The sequence below is a fragment of the Phoxinus phoxinus genome (assembly GCF_949152265.1).
Source record: "Phoxinus phoxinus genome assembly, chromosome: 8".
Classification (NCBI taxonomy): domain Eukaryota; kingdom Metazoa; phylum Chordata; class Actinopteri; order Cypriniformes; family Leuciscidae; genus Phoxinus; species Phoxinus phoxinus.
The window spans coordinates 18,597,018-18,619,644 of NC_136883.1; the positions used below are offsets into that span (position 1 = coordinate 18,597,018).

General features: G+C 44.7%; 1 protein-coding gene across 1 annotated transcript; it reads left to right on the forward strand.

Annotated features, from left to right (window-relative positions):
- Nucleotides 1–14,351: 14,351 nt before the first annotated feature.
- On the forward strand, nt 14,352–18,529 carry LOC307002767 (extracellular calcium-sensing receptor-like; the record flags this gene model as incomplete). The annotated part of the gene is made up of 6 exons (XM_079620679.1): nt 14,352–14,554; nt 14,681–14,969; nt 15,636–16,442; nt 16,736–16,963; nt 17,140–17,263; nt 17,499–18,529. The coding sequence occupies 6 exons, from the start codon at nt 14,352–14,354 to the stop codon at nt 18,401–18,403; spliced, it is 2,556 nt and encodes an 851-aa protein (XP_079476805.1). The 3' UTR covers nt 18,404–18,529.
- Nucleotides 18,530–22,627: the final 4,098 nt, after the last annotated feature.

Consider the following 22,627-nt stretch of genomic DNA (forward strand, 5'->3'; position numbering starts at 1 on the left):
TTACGGCACGCAGTAAGTGACGTCAGCAATCTGATGCTCTGGAGTACCAGCCACCAAGCCAGCGTGCAAGTCAATTGTTGGGAGGCGGAGCAAACCGTCGACAGCCCCTGTCACTCCAGTTTTACTGGAGGGTTCTGTGACGCGCCCACTTTTGCAGTACGTTCGGCCGGTTGGTATCTCTGGGACTACCAGTGTTGTGTTTAAAGTCACCCTGTTTGAGAGGGCGTAACCGTGAGAAGGGCAACGAAGGATCCAAGGTCGCGACGGCCAGGTGCTTGGGGCGCCGGAGAGTTGATCGCGCTCGCGGGGGGTCGACTGGAGTAACCTCAGTTCACCGCAGGTAAACCGAACCTTGATAAAAAAACTTTATTATAAGAATAATTATAGTCATTACAAGACACATAATCCTAGATATTTCCCCGGATACCTTCCCGGAGACACATCCTAGGTGCTATTTGCGCTGTTATAATTTGTTTTATTTTACTTTAAAATTTTCCTTTCCCCCCCGCAATCTTCTGATCCTTGTATTCTGCATGTTCTGTTGTGACTTGTCTCTTTCAGTTCACTAAAAGAGACCCCAAGGAGCTAAGCAATAGAGTGACAACTGAGCAGCCTCTATTTCGGGTCATACGACGACCCTCCTAAACTATCTAGGTCAGTTAGCCAAAAGTTCTTTAGGCGGCACACCGTACTAAGAACTCGTTGACCTCCCAACACGTTTGTCTTTGCCCTTTTTGTGTGTGTTGTGTTCTTTTGTCTCGCCAACAGTACGCCAAAATGTCACGTGCATCCAGCCCTGGGGAACAGTGGGACGGTCTTCATGCATGGCTGAGCGCCATGACAACTGGCTGTCTGTCCAAGGACGCCGGCGACCCAAAGCTCCTGACCCGGCAGGAACTGGACACCAGCATAGACGAGCTCATGTCCAACGACCCCACGCAGGCCTACAGCTCAAAAGACTGGAGCCGGATCATCGGAAGCCTCGCTCACTACCTCGTGGCACAGGCACGTCTGCTGGAGACCGACAACGTCAATCTGGAAAAGGAAAAAGTAAAGCTACAGACTCAACGGGACGAGGCCCGCAAGGAGAAGGAACACGCGCAGGAGCATCTGGATCAGCTACTCCTGGAGAACGACACCGGAGACGGAACACGCCCGGAACTCCAACAGGAAGTGGACAGACTGCAAAAGGCCCTGGAGGACTTAAGGATGGACACGGACAAGGAAATGCAGGCGGAGAAACAAACTTCGGAGGAACTCAACGACAAACTGCAACATTGCGAAGCTCTCATTGAAAGAGCACACAGTAAACTAAGAGACAGAGACGCTAAGGCCACGGCCTGTGAAAAACATTTGCAAACAGCTCGAGTTGAAATTAAAGAGCTTACCCAGCAGAGACACGATCTTAAATACGAACTTGACTTGGCCCACAGAGAACTCAAACACTCTTACAGGCTGCAGGGGGAGCTACAAGGTGAGCTGGAAGGGGAGACACTCATCACTTCGTTTCCCCTCACCAGCGAGCCTGCGCTCCGCAGCCACACCCCCAAAGTTGAAGAAGAGGATGACAGCCCGCACCGCGACCCTGCACCAGCCAGCAGCCACAAAGGCCCCATCCTGGAGGGGAGGAGCCTCAGCCACCACACAGCTCCTAAAGAACTGGACAAGTTGGCAAGAAACATCCCTACATTCAACCCAAATCCCGCAGGGGGCAGCGACGTGCATGCTTATTTACAAGACATTGACTTTCACTTACAAACTGTGGCACACGTCACCACATGGGACAAGTTATACCTTCTCAGGATCACATCTGGTCGTGCCGTGAGAAGTTTCCTAGACCGTCAACCAGAGACTATCAAAATGAATTACCCACAGTTACGACAAGCCCTGATCCGCGAATTCTCCGATCCAGAGTCAGACCAAGGCATCATCGCAGCGATGGATCTCAAACAAGCCCGGCTGGAAACCCCACAAGAGTATTACGGACGCCTGCGACAAGTGTACTTCGGATCACGTAATGAGGCCAACATGGAGGAAGACCTCAATTTCAAAACACTCTTCCTGCGGAATCTTCACCAAAGCTTGAGCAATCATCTGGGAGTCCTCGTCTGTCCACGGACTATGTCGATTCAACAGTTACGTGACCTGGCTCACAAAGCATTCATCAAGCAAAGAACTGTGTCTGAAAAAAATGTAAAACACCCCACAATTTTTCCTGTTTCTGAACACTTCCCAGAACTTACACTAGAGGGCGCACAGAATCCCACTTTCAAACCCGTCAACAGAGAGTCAAGGCCATTCCAGGCCAGCAGAGGACAGCGCAGTCGAGGGGGTGCCCGTCCAAGACAGCAAAACGACCGCTCCGGGAGATTTGGGGATCGGCCCCGCCCCTCCCATCACCAAAAGGGAGGGGGCAACTGGGAAACCGACCGGCGACCCAGAAGAGACCAACCCCCATCTCCCCGATCGCCAAGCCCAGAAAACCGGTCAAGGGACACCTCTCGACGCGACACGGGAAAACACAAGCTGGAACACACCTCCAACAAAACCAGCGCAGCAACGTCTGAAGCAGCAGAACTCCTGAGTGTACTGAGAGAGTTTCTCCAAAAGAAACCTCACAAAGAAGACAAGGACAAAACTGACACTGCATGACTACACCGTATGCCTAAAGCCAACACCACTCACGACGCTCCTCCTGTGGACAACCCAATAGACACTGTTATGAAAACGCAACCCCTGAACCTCGCTGTTACATCACAAAATAGCAGCTCCACTCACCCCCTCCAGGAAACTTCCCCCCAGAACACTGTTTGCCAGTCACCAACTAACAAACTCACTGCTGCATCACAAACTGACAACACCTACCAGCCACTCCGGCTGACAACAACACCTGATGAACAGGTCTGCAGCAGCCCTCACAACGAGATACCAGACAGTGCTGTCTTGACAATCTGCACTCATAACGAGTCGCCCGTAACCTACCCTCACTGCTTGTCAATCAACACACAAGACCCCACACCAACACTCCTCGGGAATCTCATTGAGAAAGGAGTGGCACGAAAATTGTACTTAACCATAACCTTGGAAAAAGACACTAAGCTAGAAGCCTTGGTAGACACCGGCTCTGATCTCACACTAATTTCTGCTCAACTGTTTGAAAAACTGAAGTGTGACGCTCAAAGACAGAATCGAACTCTAAATTTTCACACCTGTGAGTTAAAAGTGCAATCCTACAGCCAAGACGACATCCAACTAAAAAACATTGTACCGCTCCTGCTTGCACTCGGTCCTATGAGCGTAGTACATCCCGTCTACGTCGCTCCAATGAACATTTATCCATTTCTCATAGGCAAGGACCTGCTGGATCGCTTTGAGCCTTTATTAGATTTCAAACACCTCCAAGTTTGGAGCCAAGTACGCGAACCCCTCCCCTTTCAGCCACACAAATCTGCTGAGCCAGACTGTCAGGTCACAGGGTTCACGGAAACCCCCTCTGCCCGCCATGAGAACACAGTCACAACAACTGAGAAAAGTTCAAGTTTGCTACTCTGCACTTTCAAGACCACCCAAGACTCTGACCACTACTGCCCCCAAGTGGACACTGACCTGCAGCTGCAGGACATAACCACAACAGACATTATTATGGCACTATGGGCAGACAACTCAGCCATAAGCCTCTCCCTTTTCAATACCATCATGGACAACACACCAGAGCTGCCCTATTCTAGCAAACGCACACGTTTCCCCTTGAACTCGCATCCATCATCCATGATATCTGCAAAAGGGATCTGTGTTTTGAACTTGAAATGGAATCATCGGTGTTTGACACATTACTTCCTGATCCTCCCGGACCCAGCCCACGAGGTCTACATTGGAGCAGATCTATTGATTCGTCTCAAAGCTCATGTGGACATGTTCAACGACGTTGTATGGGCCCCATTGACTTTACAGCCACCTGTCCCTCTCACTCTTGACAACCTGCTGTCAGGGCAGACCATCCCAGAAGTCTGCACTCTGATTAACGAACAAAGAACGGTGGTACCTGCTTATACCAAAGGAGTCGCAGTGCGGCTCAACCTGCGTCGTGGCCAAACCTTAAACCACACCCTGGGTTTCTTCCAGCCCTCACCCGAGTCTGGAGAACTCGGACTCACACTCGAAGCCACACCCCTCATCGAAGTGTCATCTCGGGTAGTCCACATTCTGTTCAACAACTGCACAGCAACTGACATCAGCATCCCAAGAGCCTACCGAATCGGATGGCTAGTGAGCCACGACTTTCATGACTTTGAACTGACATTGCCTGTCATAGGGCCCCTCCCGCCTGCACTGCTACCTGACGGGCATGCAGATGACACATTGCTCACAGCACCCTTTCAATTCATTGCCATCACATCTGTCATGTCAGTAGCCAAAGACCATGTGTGCAGAACAGAGCTGACAGAGGACCAACACCTCGCAGTGTACACAGTTTCCCACCAGCCTGACACTGAAACGAATGCACCTGCTATGCCGTGTCAAACCAACCTGACCGATGACAAACCCACTGAAGAACCGTATCAAGGTTTTGAACAACAGGTGCAGCAAATCCTACTGGATGCCGATGCACTTAAAGATGATACAGACCGCCAGCAGCTCCGACAAGTCCTTTACAAATTCAAAGAATCCTTTGCTAAAGACTCTTTAGACTGTGGTCTCACCCACCTCCACACGGTGCGCATTCCCACGCACCCGGAGGCTCCTCCCACCTTCGTCAAGCAGTACAAAATCCCCATCGCCTCGCATGAACCGGTGCAGGAAATCATCGAGTCCATGCTGGAGAAAGGTGTCATTAGACCATGCAACAGTACCTACTCCGCTCCCATATGGCCCGTTCTAAAACCTAATGGGAAATGGAGGCCCACCATTGACTATCGTAAACTGAATCAACAGGTGCCGCTGTCACGATGGCCCATGACCCAACTTGAACAAGAACTACCTCGAATCAGAGGTGCCACTATCTTCTCAACACTCGATGTGGCCTCAGGATTCTGGACCATTCCAGTGCACCCAGAGGACCAACACAAGCTGGCATTCACATTCGGCAACCGGCAATACACCTTCAACAGGTGCCCGTTCGGGTACGCCAATTCACCAGCTGAGTTCAACATCTTCCTTAACAAAGCCTGCCCAGACGCCAGGATGAGAGGTAATCTGATCTACGTCGATGATGTGCTCATGAAAAGCACAACGGTGGCCGACCACCTGAAAGAAATAGACTATGTTCTGAACCAGCTATCCGCTGCGGGCACCAAAATAGCCCTCCATAAGGGACAATGGTGCCGTACCAAAGTTGACTACGTGGGCCTTCTGATCGGATCCCAGGGCATAGAACCACAAGCAAATCGTATTCATGCCATCCAAAACATCAAGCCTCCCACCAACGTCTCGGCACTACGAAGCTTCCTGGCTGTATGCAATTACTCACGTCAGTTCATTGAAAACTACTCAGACATCGCCAGGCCTCTAACAGCTCTGCTAAAGAAAGACTGCCCTTTCGTCTGGACAGACGCACAGCAACACGCCATGGCAGAACTAAAAAGACATTTATGCACCGCTCCATGCCTTGCTTACCCCGATCCGACAAAAGAATTCCACCTGGAAGCTGGATTCTCGGACCAATGTCTCAGTGCTGGCTTATACCAACAGCACGACCAAGACAAAAAGGTGGTCGCTTATGCCAGCAAGACACTCCTGCCTCCAGAATGCAAATTCTCAGACTGTGAAAAAGCTTTGCTCTGTACCGTATGGGCCATTCAGCGTTTCTCCAGTTACATCGGAGCACAGAAGGTCATCATAGAGACTTGCCACCAGCCCGTAATGTTCTTGAACAGTCAACGTATCAGAGAAGGCGTGGTCACAAACTCACGCATCGCTACCTGGCTAATGGCTCTCCAAGGACGAAACGTGGAGGCCCGATATGCACAGAATCACAAGTCTGCTCTGGGGAACGGCCTGGCTGCATGTCAGAACTGCGCTGACATCTCACCTGCTGCAGTACTCGACACACCCGAGCCCCAACTGCCACAACTGACCTGTCACAGGTACTTCGACATGAATGTGTGCGAAGGTATGCCCACAGCTTACGTTGATGGATGCTCCTACAACAGCGAGGGCATCCTAAAGGCAGGTGCAGGTATTCTGTGGGTCGACAACCACCCATGCCCACCACAACACTTCAACCTGGGTCCCCAGTCTTCCCAATATGCAGAAATAGCAGCCATCCTCATAACTCTGCAAATCGCTGCAGTCAACAACATCAAAGAACTCCTCATCTGCACAGACTCTAACTATGCCAGACTCAGTTTTGTGTGCCATCCTCCGACCTGGCAACAGAATGGGTTCAAAACTGCAAACAACAAACCAGTCAAGCACCAGCACCTGTTCCAGGAATGTGAGAACATCACAACCACACACGATGTCACAGTGTACTGGAAAAAGGTGAAAGGACATTCTAAACTGCCAGGCCAGGACAAAGACTTTAACGATCAAACTGACGCCCTCGCAAAAGCGGGCGCCCTACACGGTGAACCGTGGTCCTCCCCAAACCCGACACCCACCCCCACCGTTGCTATTCTCACCCGCAGCCAACGGCTCTTACCTGCTACAGCTCCAGCATCACAGCTGCTATCGCTGACCCCGCAAATTTCCAACAACGACATTGATGAAATGCAAGCATCAGACTCTGCCATACAGACAATTAAGAACCACCTATCCGACCCCACCTGCCACCCGATCTCACCTGATACCATCACTGCTGACTCAGCACTCAGACACCTACATAACTCCAGACACATGCTCCGTGTGCGCGACGACATTCTGTGGTTTGCCCCCGATGACACCACACCGCCCAGGCTCGTGGTGCCACTTGGCCAAAGGGGGGTAATGCTGACGCACGCTCACAACACACCATATGCTGGACACCACGGTACCAGAGCCACGTATGACACACTTAGACAGGTGGCATACTGGCCCGGGATGCAACAGGACGTGGCCGAGTATGTGAGAGAGTGTCTAGTCTGCTGTCAGTTCCAACCGTCAAACCCAAACCACAGAGCCCCACTGCAACGCAGAGGAATCACGTTCCCGTGGTCAGATCTCCAAATTGACTGGGTAGGACCCCTTCCCCGGTCAACAAGAGGGAACAAGTATTTTCTCACGGTGGTGTGCCAGTTTACCAAGTGGGTAGAATGTCTACCAGCACCCAACGACACTGCCCAAACGACAGCATACCTCCTGATGAATCACATCTTCTCCCGATTCGGACTGCCACTAAGAGTAAACTCAGACAGAGGTACTCACTTTACAGCCGAGATCATGCAAAAGATCTGGAGATGCCTCGGGGTGCAAGCGAAACTTCACATTTCGCACCAGCCAATCTCATCGGGGCAAGTCGAGAGATCTAATAGATCGGTGGTCGCCATGCTGAGAAAGTATGTGTCGGCTAATCAGAAAGATTGGGATGTGAAACTTCCCCTGGTACTTATGGCCATCCGAGCCACCCCGCAGGAATCAACACGGGTGTCCCCGTTTGAACTCATGACTGGGCGGCAGATGACTCTGCCCTTACACCTGTTGTACCAGCCAGGAGACCACAACCTCATCACCGCCTACACCACGTCCCAATACCTGGACGAGCTCCACAAACACTTGAAAACAACTTTCGCTTTCGCCCAGCAACATCTGAAAACCAGCGCAGAAGGACAGAAAGCCTATTACGACCGAAAGGCATCACACCAGGAACTCAGCGTGGGCGACAAAGTCATGTATTACAGTTATGCCTTGCCACCCAAGCAGCTGTCAAAAAAGTTCCTGCCCCACTGGACTGGACCTCATGAGATTGTGAACAAACTTTCCCCCGTAGCGTACCAAATCCAGCAAAAACGGGGGCCTAGAGAACCAGTTCTCAGATGGGTCCACCGCAATCAGATTAAGAGATATGGGACCTCTAACAGGGACAGACAGGAAGAAGCCAATGCGAGCTAGACTCAACCACCATCATCTCAACAGAAACAACTGTCCCATAATATCCTGAACAACCCCGCTGACCTGTGCCTTCTCTCTTTCCCTTCTCCTCCACACCTCTCTCTCTTGCCTGTAATAGGATGCTGCTGTGGATGATCATCATGTGCTTCCAGACGACTAGAAGCCAGCCGCCACCCGACCTCATCTCCCCAGCACCGGCCTCGGGAATCGTGTTGAGAGAGCAGCCCGGACTGCTTATCACGAATTGCCGAACCCATACCCAGAAGGTGTACGTGCGACTCGACCCTCGAAATGTCTACCGAGCACATTACCCAAAGTCAGTCGCCCAGTACAGTTGGGCAGGTGCCAGATGGACAGAAGCTGCCCTCGCCCACGCCGACGTAGAACACATGCTGAACCAACTCGAGAAGGTGACCCTCACACAGGCCGAACTGGGTGGCCATAACAAACGTCCCAAACGGTTCCTGGGAGCGCTGCTCGGAGCCGCTGCTGCCGTAGGCACGCTGTTCAACATTGGTATGTCCAGTGTCAACGCCGTGAATATAGCCACAGTACGAAGACATGTAGCAGAAATCCAGACGGAACTTCCACAGCTGAAAGATCAACTCACCACACAGAGCGCATCCCTGACCACCATAGGCCAGACACTGAGAGGAACCATCACAGTCCTCAACACACACAGCGTCATGTTAAACCAGACTGTTAGTTCCATGAAACAACTGTTCACAGTTTTCCAAAATGACTTTGCCCAAACTCAGTTGGTCACCGCATTAATGACCGACATGCTCCGAGAAGTGAGCTCCTCCATTGACAGTTTAGCCATGGGTAGAATCCCGCCATATCTAATACCCTTGAGCATGGTGCAAACCGTGCTGGCTTCCGCCATCTCCGCACCCGCCGATCCAATACAGACCCATCTTGCCTACTCTCTGGGCAGTGCCATCCCACTGTATGTTGACCCAGCACAGCGAGAGGTGGGCTTTCTCCTCAATTTGCCCATCATAGAATCAAGCCGAATCTACCGACTCAAAGACGTTGTCAACATCGGATTCTGGCAGAGTGACACCCAGTTTAAAGTCCGGACTCCAGAAGTAGTAGCTTACCATGACAGCGACCCACAGCTGTACCTGGCCCCAAATCTGCACATGTGCACACTCACCAAAGACATCCACTATCTCTGTCCCAGCAAACCTTTTCTCAGGGACAATACGGATGGAATCTGCGGCCTGCAACACCTGGCCAACGACGCACGTTGTCCGGCTGACGCTAAACCCCGAAGCCAAGTCACCGAGACGCAAGCCGAAATTGTGGGAAACCGATGGCTCGTGAACACCCCAGTGAGGTCAGCAACATTGACCTACGACCAACACGACACCGCTACACGTGTCAATCTGCCTAATCAGAGTTTCTGGCTTCAAGTCCCACGAGGAGCCATCCTCCACCTGGACGACCTAGCCTTGTACCATCTGCCCAGTGAAGAATACGAATCCGAACTAGAGATTCCGTCTTTCTTCAGGGACCAGAACTTCACTCTAGATCCAGAACTGGAAAGGTGGATTGCACAAGGGGGGTCACAAATTGTAGACATAACTTCCCTGGACTCAGCCCTGCAGGCCCTGTCCCGACTACCCATTCTGAACACTTCACCTGTCATCCAAGCATGGAACGCAGCGGACACTGCCGTGTGCATCTCCACCATCCTCGGACATGCTCTATCCTTGGGCTTGGCCTTCATCCTGTTCAGGAGAGTCGCCGCAAACCGAACCTCTACAGCCAAACTCACCGAGGCAGTCGCCGTAAGTTTCCGGAAGGGCCCTCGAAGGGATGACACGTCGTCAGAGAAGGTCGAGGACCTCATCAAACTCAGCCCTCAGTCTGAGTAAACCCTTTTCAGCCTCCTCCCATCCATGCACCTGCCATCTGACCATGGGTACCAGGATGACTCGACCAGGCCAATACAAGCCCTGTCAACTCATCCAGGGGGGATATGTAGCCCATGTCAGATTAACCTTTTTGCTTCTGATTTAATTTAATCAAATCTAATTTACACACGACTCTGTCCTTCCTGGATTGCAACACAAGAGACCTGGCGCCGGACATGTGACCCACTCACAGACCGCTCTGTAAGAAATAAACAAACCCCAGTCTGTTTCACGACTCCCCTATGGGGGGGGGGTCCACAGCGATCAGGGGATCATTAACAAATGATTAACCATTTTAAGACAACAGGACATTGTTTTGTGGTACCTAACTGCTGATGTCATCAGCTCAGACACACATACATACGCACACTCACAGAGAAACCTCACAAACTCTGGATTGTTAGCAGATGGTGACCCCAAAGTCCACGAGTTGCTAATTACATCAATTTCAGAAAACGCACATACATTGTATTTCCCCGGAGCTCAGCACAAAAGTTCAAACACGTGGTCTGAACGAACTCTGAACAAACCGTACACACACACACATACATACACAGACAATCTGGTCCATGGACACTGTGATCAAAAATCAATCCTTTTAACGTATTTGAAAATGTATTTGTGTGTATGTCACGGTCCCTATACACAGACCGATTATAACTAAGTGTATTGTATGATCAAGAATGGAAATGTTTATCTTTAGCCTCATGTAACCATAGGACCATGTAATTTCTTGCTAGCAAACCCCAGAAACACAATCTTTGATATGCTTTTATTCCAGGAAGACTACTGATTTCGAATTTCTAACTCAAATTATGAAATTATGCATTCTGCCATTTATATCAGGTTATAACAGACTTAATCTCCAACGCGCATCCGTCCAGGAGGCGTTTCTTAGCGAACCACAAGGGTTTTGGTCACGCCTGCCCCAAAGCCATTGGTCCTTACACAGGAGGGAGGCGTGACTTCAATCTCTTCAAAACGTAGCGCGCGGCTCTCCTCTGTGTGCAGTGTTCCAGCAGAGAGAGAGACCCTTCTCACTCACCGCAAGCTTCTTTCGTTTACTTTCATTTCGTTTTATTCTAAGTCTTTATTTTCTTGATACTCTAACTCAAATCGGTATTTTTCCTAAAAAGAATACCAGCCTAAGCCTAAGTTAACTTGACAAAATACGCGTCCGCTCCGAACCTGAGTTACTCCTCACTTTCGCTTTGAAGATTCATCCACGTGATCGCACGCGTCAGTCCCAAACAGACGCACCAGAAAGGGCACGGACAGAGTAACGTATTATTCCTAAATTTACCATCTGAAAGAACTGCTGTTAAGATTGTCTAAATATTGCTAAGGTTTTGGGGTCTCATTTTGATGTAAACTGTGTAAAACCTGTTTTGTCAAAGTTCTCATTTTTCTCTGATCTCCTCACAGAAAAACTCCTCCTAACTCTCTCTCTCTCTCTCTCTCTCTCTCTCTCTCTCTCTCTCTCTCTTGTTTCTTATCGCGATCATTTTTAATTTCGTTTTAGTTTGTTTGTTTACTATGCATATTTACTCATGTGTGTTTTGATTTAGTACATTATAACCGTTAGCTTGTGTTACATTAAATTCCATTAATCTTTTGAATTAAAATCTGCCTATGTTCCATTATTGAGTCACTGAAAGCGTAAAAGATCAAGTTACCAAGCTCTACCCTATTATAATATAATACTTAAATTGTCTAAAACACGCAAATGTGATTTCTAGTGGCCACAGAAATAATATTTGACGGTGTTACAGACTGGTGATTCCCTATGCAAATTTCGCGTGCACGTCTGCTGGACATACGTGTGCAAGATAACTGAATGGTGTTTCTACCTAAATTCCCCTGATTAAAGATAAATTTACCTACCTATATTAATGGTTATTACGAGTAATCGTATTAATTGTTAATATAAGGCGACGTTCGACTCATTCCATATTTGGAAATAATTTAATATATGTATGCAACATAAATATTCATATCTCATGAATATCGTATCTCATTTGAGTTAATAAATCCCCTAAACAGAGTCATTTCCGCTACAGAAAAGTAACACTCACAGATTGATGTTCTCTCCTGCTGTTCGATTTCCTCTTCTGGGCTAAGCTACCCAGGGCCAAAGCCGTATCCTTGGCCAGTTTCTGTACAGAATTCGATAAGCTTCTGACTTGATCAAGGGTCTGTATGACACCATAAGATGGTAATTAATGCTCCAAGAGTTCTTGACAACCATTTTTTTGCACAAGTGAGTCCTGGAATGCAGCCATCTTCTTGGTGCAGTGGTGCAACACAGCAGTGTGTTGTTCGGAATGAACAAATGTTGCATGCCACACAACACACTGATGGTCACGTATATCAGAGCAGATATCCTGTTGAGGCAGGGGCTGAGGCCCGGGGAATGGAGACTTCACCCCGAGGTGGTGGAGCTTCTTTGGGAGAACTTCGGTAAAAACTCAAGTCTACCTTTTGCATCGTTTAATACAACGCATTGCCCTATGTGGTTCTCCCTGACGCATCCAGCTCCGCTCGGACTGGATGTGATGTATTAGGTGTGGTTGAGGCTACACCTGTACGCATTTCCAGATATCTTTGCTCCCGGGAGTTCTGGAGAGGGTTTGCCGGGTAGGGGCTCGTCTATTATTAGTAGCCCCATTCTGGCCGGCCCGCGTGTGTTTCTCAGACCTACTGTCCCTTCTAGATGGCTCTCCCTTGGAAATTCCAGCCCAATCAGGGATACAATATTTTACCCACTTCCGGAGTAATGGATACTGTGGGCTCGGCCTCTGAGGGGGCCCAGCTCATCGATTCAGGTCTCTCGACCGAGGTCGTGGAGACCATACTCCAGTCTAGAGCTCCCTCCACGAGAATACTGATTATGCATTGAAATAGAAACTGTTCTCTGCCTGGTGCGGAGAACGCCTTCTGAATCTTGTTATCTGCCCTGGTGGTACAGTACTTGATTTCTGCAATGAATGTTTCTTTGCTGGGTTATCTCTGAGGAGAGATCCTTAATTTTGTTTTCTCCGTGGTACATGAGGCTGAGGCCTGTACGTACTTGGATTTGCACCTGGTATGGTGATAGTCTTTCTTCACCCCAGGCCGGGTTGTATTCCTAGGTCCCTACTAAATTTGCAGGTCATTTGTGCTGCAGGCCTTCTGTCCTCCACCTAATACCCCAGATCAGGAAAAACTTAATCTGTTATGCCCTGTCCAGGCTTTGGATGCTTATGTCCAAAGAGCTGCCCTGTGGCATATTTAAGAGCAATTATTTGTCTGCTTTGGGTTACCTAAGATAGGTTGTCCTGCATCTAAACAGATAATGAGCAAGTGAGTAGTTGAGGCTATCTCACTTGCTTATGAAGCGGCCGGACAGCCTTCACCTTTGGCTGTCCGGGCCCATTCTACGAGGAGTATGGCTGCCTCTATGGCTCTAATTTTGGGAGTTTCCCTTCACGACGTTTGTGATGTGGCAGGCTGGGCCTCGCCGCATACATTTGTCAAATTGTATGACTTGGGGCTAGGTTGCTTGCTTCTTAGTGTGCGCAAGGACTTCACACAGAACGGGCACTTGTCATTATGGCGTAGTGGGTATGGGGTTCCCACAGCGTAAACGCAGCGGGAGTTCCCTTAATAGGGAACGTCTCTGGTTACGTATGAAACCTTAATTCTACCAGAAAGACTCGGGAGATAAAATGACGTAACAAGCATTCATTTATTGACAGCCCAGCAAGCAATTATTTATAAAGTTCTTTGGCGTAGGCCCCGTCCGTAGTGCATAATCCGAGGGTAGCAGATCTGCATTTCCTGCCTGAAGACAAAGGCAGGTATGGACAGGACCATCCTGGTGGTGGTGGGGAGGATGGAGGTAAATTGTCGCGTCAGCATCTGCGAACTCAAACATGTGTAAGTACCGATCTTTTATACAGCGAGTATAAGGACATGATTGGATAGATGTGAAGGTAATAAGTGACGTAGAAAATTAAGTCTTCCTGGCAGAACTTATGGTAAAGCTTTCACTTCCCTGAGAGGGAACGAAACGTTGCGTTCGCCTGCCATACTTCCTGCATGCCCTGATCAACTTGCTTTAGGCTTATCAGAAGCTGACATGCTCTGCGTTCAGGGGTGCTTTATAGATTCCTGGTCTATGACGTCACCCGCCAATGACGTCTCTCTCTTTCATTGGACTGATTATACACGTGCTTCATGGCGCAATCACCAGGGGTGTTCCCACAGCGTAAACGCAGCGTTTCGTTCCCTCTCAGGGAATTAAGGTTACATTTGTAACCAGAGACGTTATACATCCTCTGTTAAGGGTGTAGACAAAAGGTTTGGTCTATAAAAAAGGTAAATGTGTTTGGTCACCGAATACTTGAAAGGATCCGTCCTAAAATGTTGATTCTAGAGCTACTACTGCTCAAGTCAGTGTTGATCAGGGCAGAACTGACAGTGTGTAAGCGACAGGGTAAAACACAGCTGCCTGAGTTCATCAAAGATGGAACCCTAAAAATTGGAGGTATCTTCACATTTTACACAGGGTATACTGGGGTGATTCCAAAATTTAACCGATTACCTTCTCAACCAAAGTGCATGGAGTAAGTATGTTTTCAATGCAAATTGTTATCATAGTGTAATTTGTAGAATTACATAAAGTATTGTTTTATATTTGTGCTTTGCAGAAGTGGTACTTACTTGTCTGTCCTAATTTTTTTTCTCTGTAGTATCAATTACAGGGAATTTAAATTTGCCTGCACTATGATCTTCGCAATAGAAGAAATAAATAAAAACCGAAATTTACTTCCAAACCACACTCTGGGATATGAAATCTTTAATGCCTGTGGATTCTCTAATATTCTTCAGTCTGCGCTTTCACTGTCCAATGGACAAGATGATATTACTGACAAAATAAATTGCACCAAGGCCGATACTGTGCACGCTATAATAGGTCATTCAGGATCCACTCCAACAATTGGCTTTGCCAGAATAACTGGCCGATTCCAAATACCTGTGGTAAGATGTCACCCAATTATATATATATATATATATATATATATATATAGCAAATTAATGCAAATGAAACATGGTTACTCATATACTGTATATATATATATATATATATATATATATATATATATATATATGCGTACACATTAAATTTACTATTAATGTGCTGGTATATAAAGTTCAAAAAAATCTCCATGCCATCTGGTTTTGACATTGCCTTTCTCTAATGGATGGTGAAAAAAAAATGTTCCTAAAATATTGGATTATTTTATATTTGTTTATATATTATAAGCAAAAAGCTGAAAAATATATTATACAGATGAGTAAGCATGTTTCATTTGCATTTGTAGTCATTATGTTCACAATTAGTAATAATGACTTAAATGAGCTTATTGGTTTTTCCTTATGTTATTAATGCATGGTTAGCTAACTGCGTATGTACTTGGACACAGTCACCTCGGATAACAGATCACTCTAACTTGTAGTGTAGATACATGCATTTTCTGTAAAGCTGCTTTGAAACTATATGTATTGTGAAAAGCGCTATACAAATACATTGAATTGAATAACCAATGATTTGTTGACACACAGAAAAAAAAAAGCTGAGGCACTGAAGAAACAAATTCACCCAGTTTCATTCATGCTGTTTCACATTTGTAATTGTGTTCACAGATCAGTCATTTTGCTACCTGTTCTTGCCTGAGCAACAGAAAAGAGTTTCCTTCTTTCTTCAGAACTATTCCAAGTGATTACTACCAGAGCCGAGCTCTGGCCCAACTTGTGAAACATTTTGGCTGGACATGGGTGGGAGCCTTAAGCAATGACAATGATTATGGTAAAACTGGCATTGCCACATTTATTAAGGCTGCTGAAGAAGAGGGAGTCTGTATTGAATACTCAGAGGCTTTTGAAAGCACAGGATCAAAAACTTCTTTAACAAATATAGTAGACATTATCAGAACCTCCACATCTAAGGTAATAATGGCTTTCATGTCACACAGAGAGATCAAGATACTGGTGGATGAGCTATACAGGCAAAATATTACAGGATTGCAGTGGATCGGAAGTGATGCCTGGATCACAGATGACTCTCTTGCAAATAGCCAAGGCCACAATTTGCTGATTGGATCTATAGGATTTACTGTACGCAATGCTCAAATACCTGGACTAGGCCCTTTTCTACAGGACGTCAACCCCTCCCAATTTCCTAAAAGCATGTTTCTCAAAGAATTCTGGGAAAATGTTTTTCAGTGCTCATTAAGCCCAAATACAAATCTACGGGCATGCAACGGCTCAGAGAACTTGAAATATGTCAAACATTATTTTACTGATGTGTCTGATCTGAGATTTATCAATAATGTCTACACTGCTGTGTATGCAATTGCTCATGCACTGCACAATCTACTGTCATGTAAGCAACAAAACCTCCCATTTAATGATACCACCTGTGCACAGCCAACAACAATACAACCCTGGCAGGTGAACTACTTTTAAAATGTTAAAATTTAAAACCAAACTATAAATATCTGTAAAAATCCAAGTAAATTGCATGATTTAAACAAAAGATGAATGAACAATTTACTATTAAATACTTTTTTTTTTTATCACTGAAGTCACCATATGATGTTACTAAAGTGTAGTTTTAAAATGATAGGCTTTACAATTTTACATTTCCGCATTGTTAAAATGAAGGTATTCTTAATCCAAAATGAGATTTCTGCAAATTAAACATAATAAGTACAAAACAAAACAAAACTTTTCTATCATTACAGGTTTTACATTATCTGCAAACCGTAAATTTCAGCATGAATAGGGGAGAAACACTATTTTTTGATAGTGAAGGCAACTCCCCTGCAAGGTATGAACTGGTAAACTTACAAAAGGTCACAAAAGGCACTATGGAGGTAGCCACAATTGGCTACTATGATGCAACTCTGCCTCGTGGGCAACAGTTTAATATGAACAATGTCAACATCATCTGGGGAGGAGACCTAAAGACTGTAAGAGTCTCTTTTCAAATTAACTTTCCAATCATAACTATATACCCAAATGCACATGAGATGCAGTGATGCATTGTATAGGCTCAGATACACAAGACAAACACAAGTGTAAACATGTCACATGGCATATAATTTTTCTATTGTTGTTCAAGTAGTTTTTCCCTAATGTGTGGCAGATGCCTGTGTCTGTGTGCAGTGAGAGCTGTCCCCTAGGCACTAGGAAAGCTGTGCAGCAAGGAAGACCCATCTGTTGTTTTGACTGTATTCCATGCCCTCCAGGAGAGATTAGCAACACAACAGGTAATGTTTGTTTAATTGCTCTTTTAACACTTGCAGTTCATCAAAAGAGGATCCAATGGAAAAGTTTTACAATTATTTTAATCTAAATTATCATATACACTGATATAAAAACTTTATTTTAAACACTAACAATTCTATTTCTAAAGGAGTAGTATATGATCAAATATAGGCTTAGAGATTTTTCATTGAAATAGCAGGCTCATTACTATTGCACTTCCATTTTCATCCACACCAGATGCAACTGACTGTGTGAAGTGCCCTTTTGGATACTGGTCCAATAGCAGAGGTGATGAGTGTATCATAAAGACAGTGGAATTCCTGTCATTCACCGAAATCATGGGTATCATTTTAATGATGTTTGGGATTCTTGGGGCATTTCTAACTATGTTCATATTTTTAGTTTTCTCTCACCACAGAGACACACCAATAGTAAAAGCCAACAACTCAGAGTTGAGCTTCCTGCTGCTCTTCTCATTGACTCTGTGTTTCCTCTGTTCACTTACTTTCCTTGGTCGGCCCACTGAGTGGTCCTGTATGTTGCGTCACACAGCATTTGGTATCACTTTTGTTCTCTGTATCTCTTGTGTTCTGGGGAAAACAATAGTGGTGTTAGTGGCCTTCAGAGCTACACTTCCAGGAAGTAATGTTATGAAATGGTTTGGGCCTCTTCAACAAAGAATCAGTGTTGTTAGCTTTACTCTTGTACAGGTCCTTATTTGCATCCTTTGGTTAACATTATCCCCACCTTTCCCATATATGAACATGAACTACTACAGAGAAAAGATCATCCTAGAATGCAGATTAGGTTCAGCTGTCGGTTTCTGTGCTGTTCTGGGATACATTGGCCTACTGGCTGTCTTGTGTTACATTTTGGCTTTTCTAGCCCGGAAGCTCCCTGATAACTTCAATGAAGCCAAGTTCATCACATTCAGTATGCTAATTTTCTGTTCTGTCTGGATTGCCTTTATCCCAGCTTACCTAAGCACACCTGGAAAGTTAACAGTTGCTGTGGAGATATTTGCCATTTTAGCTTCCAGTTATAGTTTACTGATCTGTATTTTCATTCCAAAATGTTATGTCATCCTGTTAAGACCAGATGCAAACACAAAAAAATATTTACTGGGAAAAATGCCACATTAAACTGATCATAAAGAAACAGAACATAGCCTAATAGCTACGGATGTTATACAAATAATGTGACATAAACAGCACACATTTAACTTAATAACAAGAATTGATGAATATATGAAAAGGACAAAATCTGCAAAGGCCACATCAGACTGAATCAAATGCATCAGTGAAGACCTGAACCCTTTCAGTCATCCAAATGAATGCCACAGATATGATCTCCCTCTAGTGGGAAAAAATGTGTAGGACTACTAATGTAAGACTTGATGAACTTCATTCTCTCTCTTATTTATCATACTGTAAGTCTATGTGTTTATCGTATCTTTATGGGTGAATATGAGAATAGTATGAGTAGTGGTTTTATTATTATTATTACTAATAAAGACTTGCATTCAATGATTACACACTGCCACTGTAAATGTTTTAACGGGTAACAACGTCATATCAGCTTCTCAATTAATGTACTGTAATGATTTTATTTCTTACTATTCTGTACGAAATAAAATGTATACCAACTATGCACCTCTTGCATGCCTCCACTTGAAGACCTAAAGTACATAGATGGCAATAAAATAATCAGTAATCAGTTTCCAAGCATACACTGCTCAAAAAAATAAAGGGAACACTTAAACAACACAATGTAACTCAAAGTCAATCACACCTCTGTGAAATCAAACTGTCCACTTAGGAAGCAACACTGATTGTCAATCAATTTCACATCCAAATGTTTGTGCAAATGGAATAGACAACAGGTGGACATTATAGGCAATTAGCAAGACACCCCCTATAAAGGAGTGGTTCTGCAGGTGGTGACCACAGACCACTTCTCAGTTCCTATGCTTCCTGGCTGATGTTTTGGTCACTTATAATGCTGGCGGTGCTTTAACTCTAGCGGTAGCATGAGACGGAGTCTACAACCCACACAAGTGGCTCAGGTAGTGCAGTTCATCCAGGATGGCACATCAATGCGAGCTGTGGCAAGAAGGTTTGCTGTGTCTGTCAGCGTAGTGTCCAGAGCATGGAGGCGCTACCAGGAGACAGGCCATGCATCAGGAGAAGTGGAGGAGGCCGTAGGAGGGCAACAACCCAGCAGCAGGACCGCTACCTCCGCCTTTGTGCAAGGAGCAGCAGGAGGAGCACTGCCAGAGCCCTGCAAAATGACCTCCAGCAGGCCACAAATGTGCATTGTCTGCTCAAACGGTCAGAAACAGACTCCATGAGGGTGGTATAAGGGCCAGACTTCCACAGGTGGTGGTTGTGCTTACAGCCCAACACCGTGCAGGACGTTTGGCATTTGCCAGATAACACCAAGATTGGCAAATTCGCCACTGGCGCCCTGTGCTCTTCACAGATGAGGAAGAGGAAGGCATTGATGCTATGGACTGGCCCGCCCGTTCCCCAGACCTGAATCCAATTGAGCACATCTGGGACATCATGTCTTGCTCCATCCACCAATGCCACGTTGCACACAGACTGTCCAGGAGTTGGCGGATGCTTTAGTCCAGGTCTGGGAGGAAATCCCTCAGGAGACCATCCGCCACCTCATCAGGAGCATGCCCAGGCGTTGTAGGGAGGTCATACAGGCACGTGGAGGCCCCACACACTACTGAGCCTCATTTTGACTTGTTTTAAAGGGCATTACATCAAAGTTGGATCAGCCTGTAGTGTGGTTTTTCACTTTAATTTTGAGTGTGACTCCAAATGATAAATTTGATTTCCATTGATATCAGCACATTCAACTATGTAAAGATAAAAGTATTTAATACGATTATTTCATTCATTCATATCTAGGATGTGTAATTTTAGTGTTCCCTTTATTTTTTTTTAGCAGTATATATATATATATATATATATATATATATATATATATATATATATATATATATATATATATATATATATATATATATATATATATATATATAATCTATATCGTCGCTGTCCGATGAAAACTGTGTATCTCCATTTTGCCGATTTTGAGATTTTTCGACGGATAGAATGTCCCGGTTAATTTCCGTATACAGTATGCTTCACATATCCCTTGTGTTATGTTGCAGGTCAATTCTCAATTAGATTTTCTAGTTGTTGGAAATACTGGTTAACCTATGTTTTTTTTATCTTGATATTTTGTGACTTTCTCATTGATCATCATGAACATGCATGCAAAGTTTCAACATGCTGATGTGTTTTGACATATTCAAACAAAATTACTATTACGTTCGAGATGTTCGCGGGTCAATTTGACCCACATATTTTAACGCTCTAAGGCAACTGTACCGACCCAAAATAATAACATTCATTGGTTATATTTTGTGGTATTGTGGCTTTTTACTACCTTATGAAGCTAAAAAAATAGCTTTTCCATACTTATTTCAATACAGAAAAATATTTTGTCAGCCACAGATTGTAAAAATTAGCTATAATTTTTTTTTTTTCATGCTACCTGAAATAAAATTAAACCTTTGTTTTTTTTTTTGATATTGTGTGACTTTTTCTCATTTATCATCATGAAAATGCTTGCAAAGTTTCAACATGCTGATGTGTTTTGACATATACAAACAAAATTACTATACGTTCGTACTATTAATAATAGTGTCAATTTGACCCTCACAGGCAGCTATTTAAAAGAGACTGTACAGATACAAAATAAAAACATTTATTTTATGTATTGCAGGGCACTTGTGATCCAAGTGCGAGAGCAAAACCAGCACTGTGTGTGAAGTGCAAGAAATGAATATGCAGAAAACACAACTGTGTTTTCAAAGCACAGCACAACACGCTGTGTGCTCATGTCAGAAGTAACTTCTTGACTTTATGAAATTAGTCTACAAAACAAAAGTTGAGCCAACTTAGGAAAAGTAAACATTATTTTTTTTATTTTTGACTAATGTTGATATTAAAAGTTTACAATTTGTACCTGAATCTTTGTTGTTTTTTATAGTGTCATTTTTTGAATTGTAAAAGGAATTGTATTGAATCCAATTAGGGTAAATTTGACCCGCTCCATAAAGGGTGTACACAGAAATCGAATAGTGCACAATGAAAAGTTGTGAAATCATGTCATCTGATTTTCACGTATATCCATTTGGTGTCAAAGCTGTCAATCACGCCGCGTATCTTCCATCCTGTGGATGCATCTCGCCGTGCCGGTCTCGTGAAGATTCATCTTTAGCGTCTCTGGAAGCTCAGCATTGGATAGCCAAATAACATTGTGAGGTAAAGTATCAGCAAACGTTTGTTTTTGACAACTCGTCCCCTTGGAATTATAAGGTTCTATCTGCATTCTGACTGGTTTTGAGATATTGAGCTTTAAAGTTTTTGCATTCCAGTCGACTGTGTAGAAAGAACCTTTTTATTTTCTAAATAAAAAGTTCCAAAATGTACACAACTTAAAAAACAACATCACATAATGTAAATAAGTTGTCACAGAATAAGAATATGTGAATAACTCAATTTTGACAAAAATGTCAGATAGAACCTTATAATTCCAAGGGGACTAACTGTTCTCAAGTTTATTATATATTCACAATATATTCACAACTGTTATTTACCGGTAAATGGTAGACCGTTCACAATTAAAAAAAAAAAATTCTGATCTGTTTTTCTCCCTTCCTTCAGGATGTCTGTCTCTGTAAAGGAGCTGTGTGAATAAATGTTAGCTATGATAGGGCTGTTGTTGAGGCAATTGCGAGAGTCAGCAATGAGGAGGAAGGTTTGTAGGAAAATAGAATTGAGTCAGCCAAACAGTTAAGTCTACATTGTATTCATTACTCGAATGTTAACTGGTTTTCCTCTCTGTCATTCTTAGATTCACTTGAAAGTGACAGTTCTCAGACAGCTGCCAATGAGGGTAGGTACTTTAGGCTTAAATTATTTTCTCCCAGTAGCAGCTACCTATACAGCAACCTAAAGCCTATTGATGTGTTGCACATTACTATGAAAGCCTGCCACACATGTTATTCTGGTTCCCTTGATCAAGGAAACTGCTGTTGCATTTCCAAGTACTAACCCATCAAATTTTATGTGGCTAAATTAAAACATTTGAATCATAAATAATTCTAAATGTATAGAATTCTGAATTATTCAAACATTGTAGGCTATTCAGTGTGCTAAATGCATTTTATCTTTATTGTTGTTAGATTCTCTGGAAAGTGATAATGAAAGTGATTCCGGAATACCTGCCAGTGAGGGTAAGTATTCTTCTTCTCAGATTAGACTAATAGTATAAATGGTAAA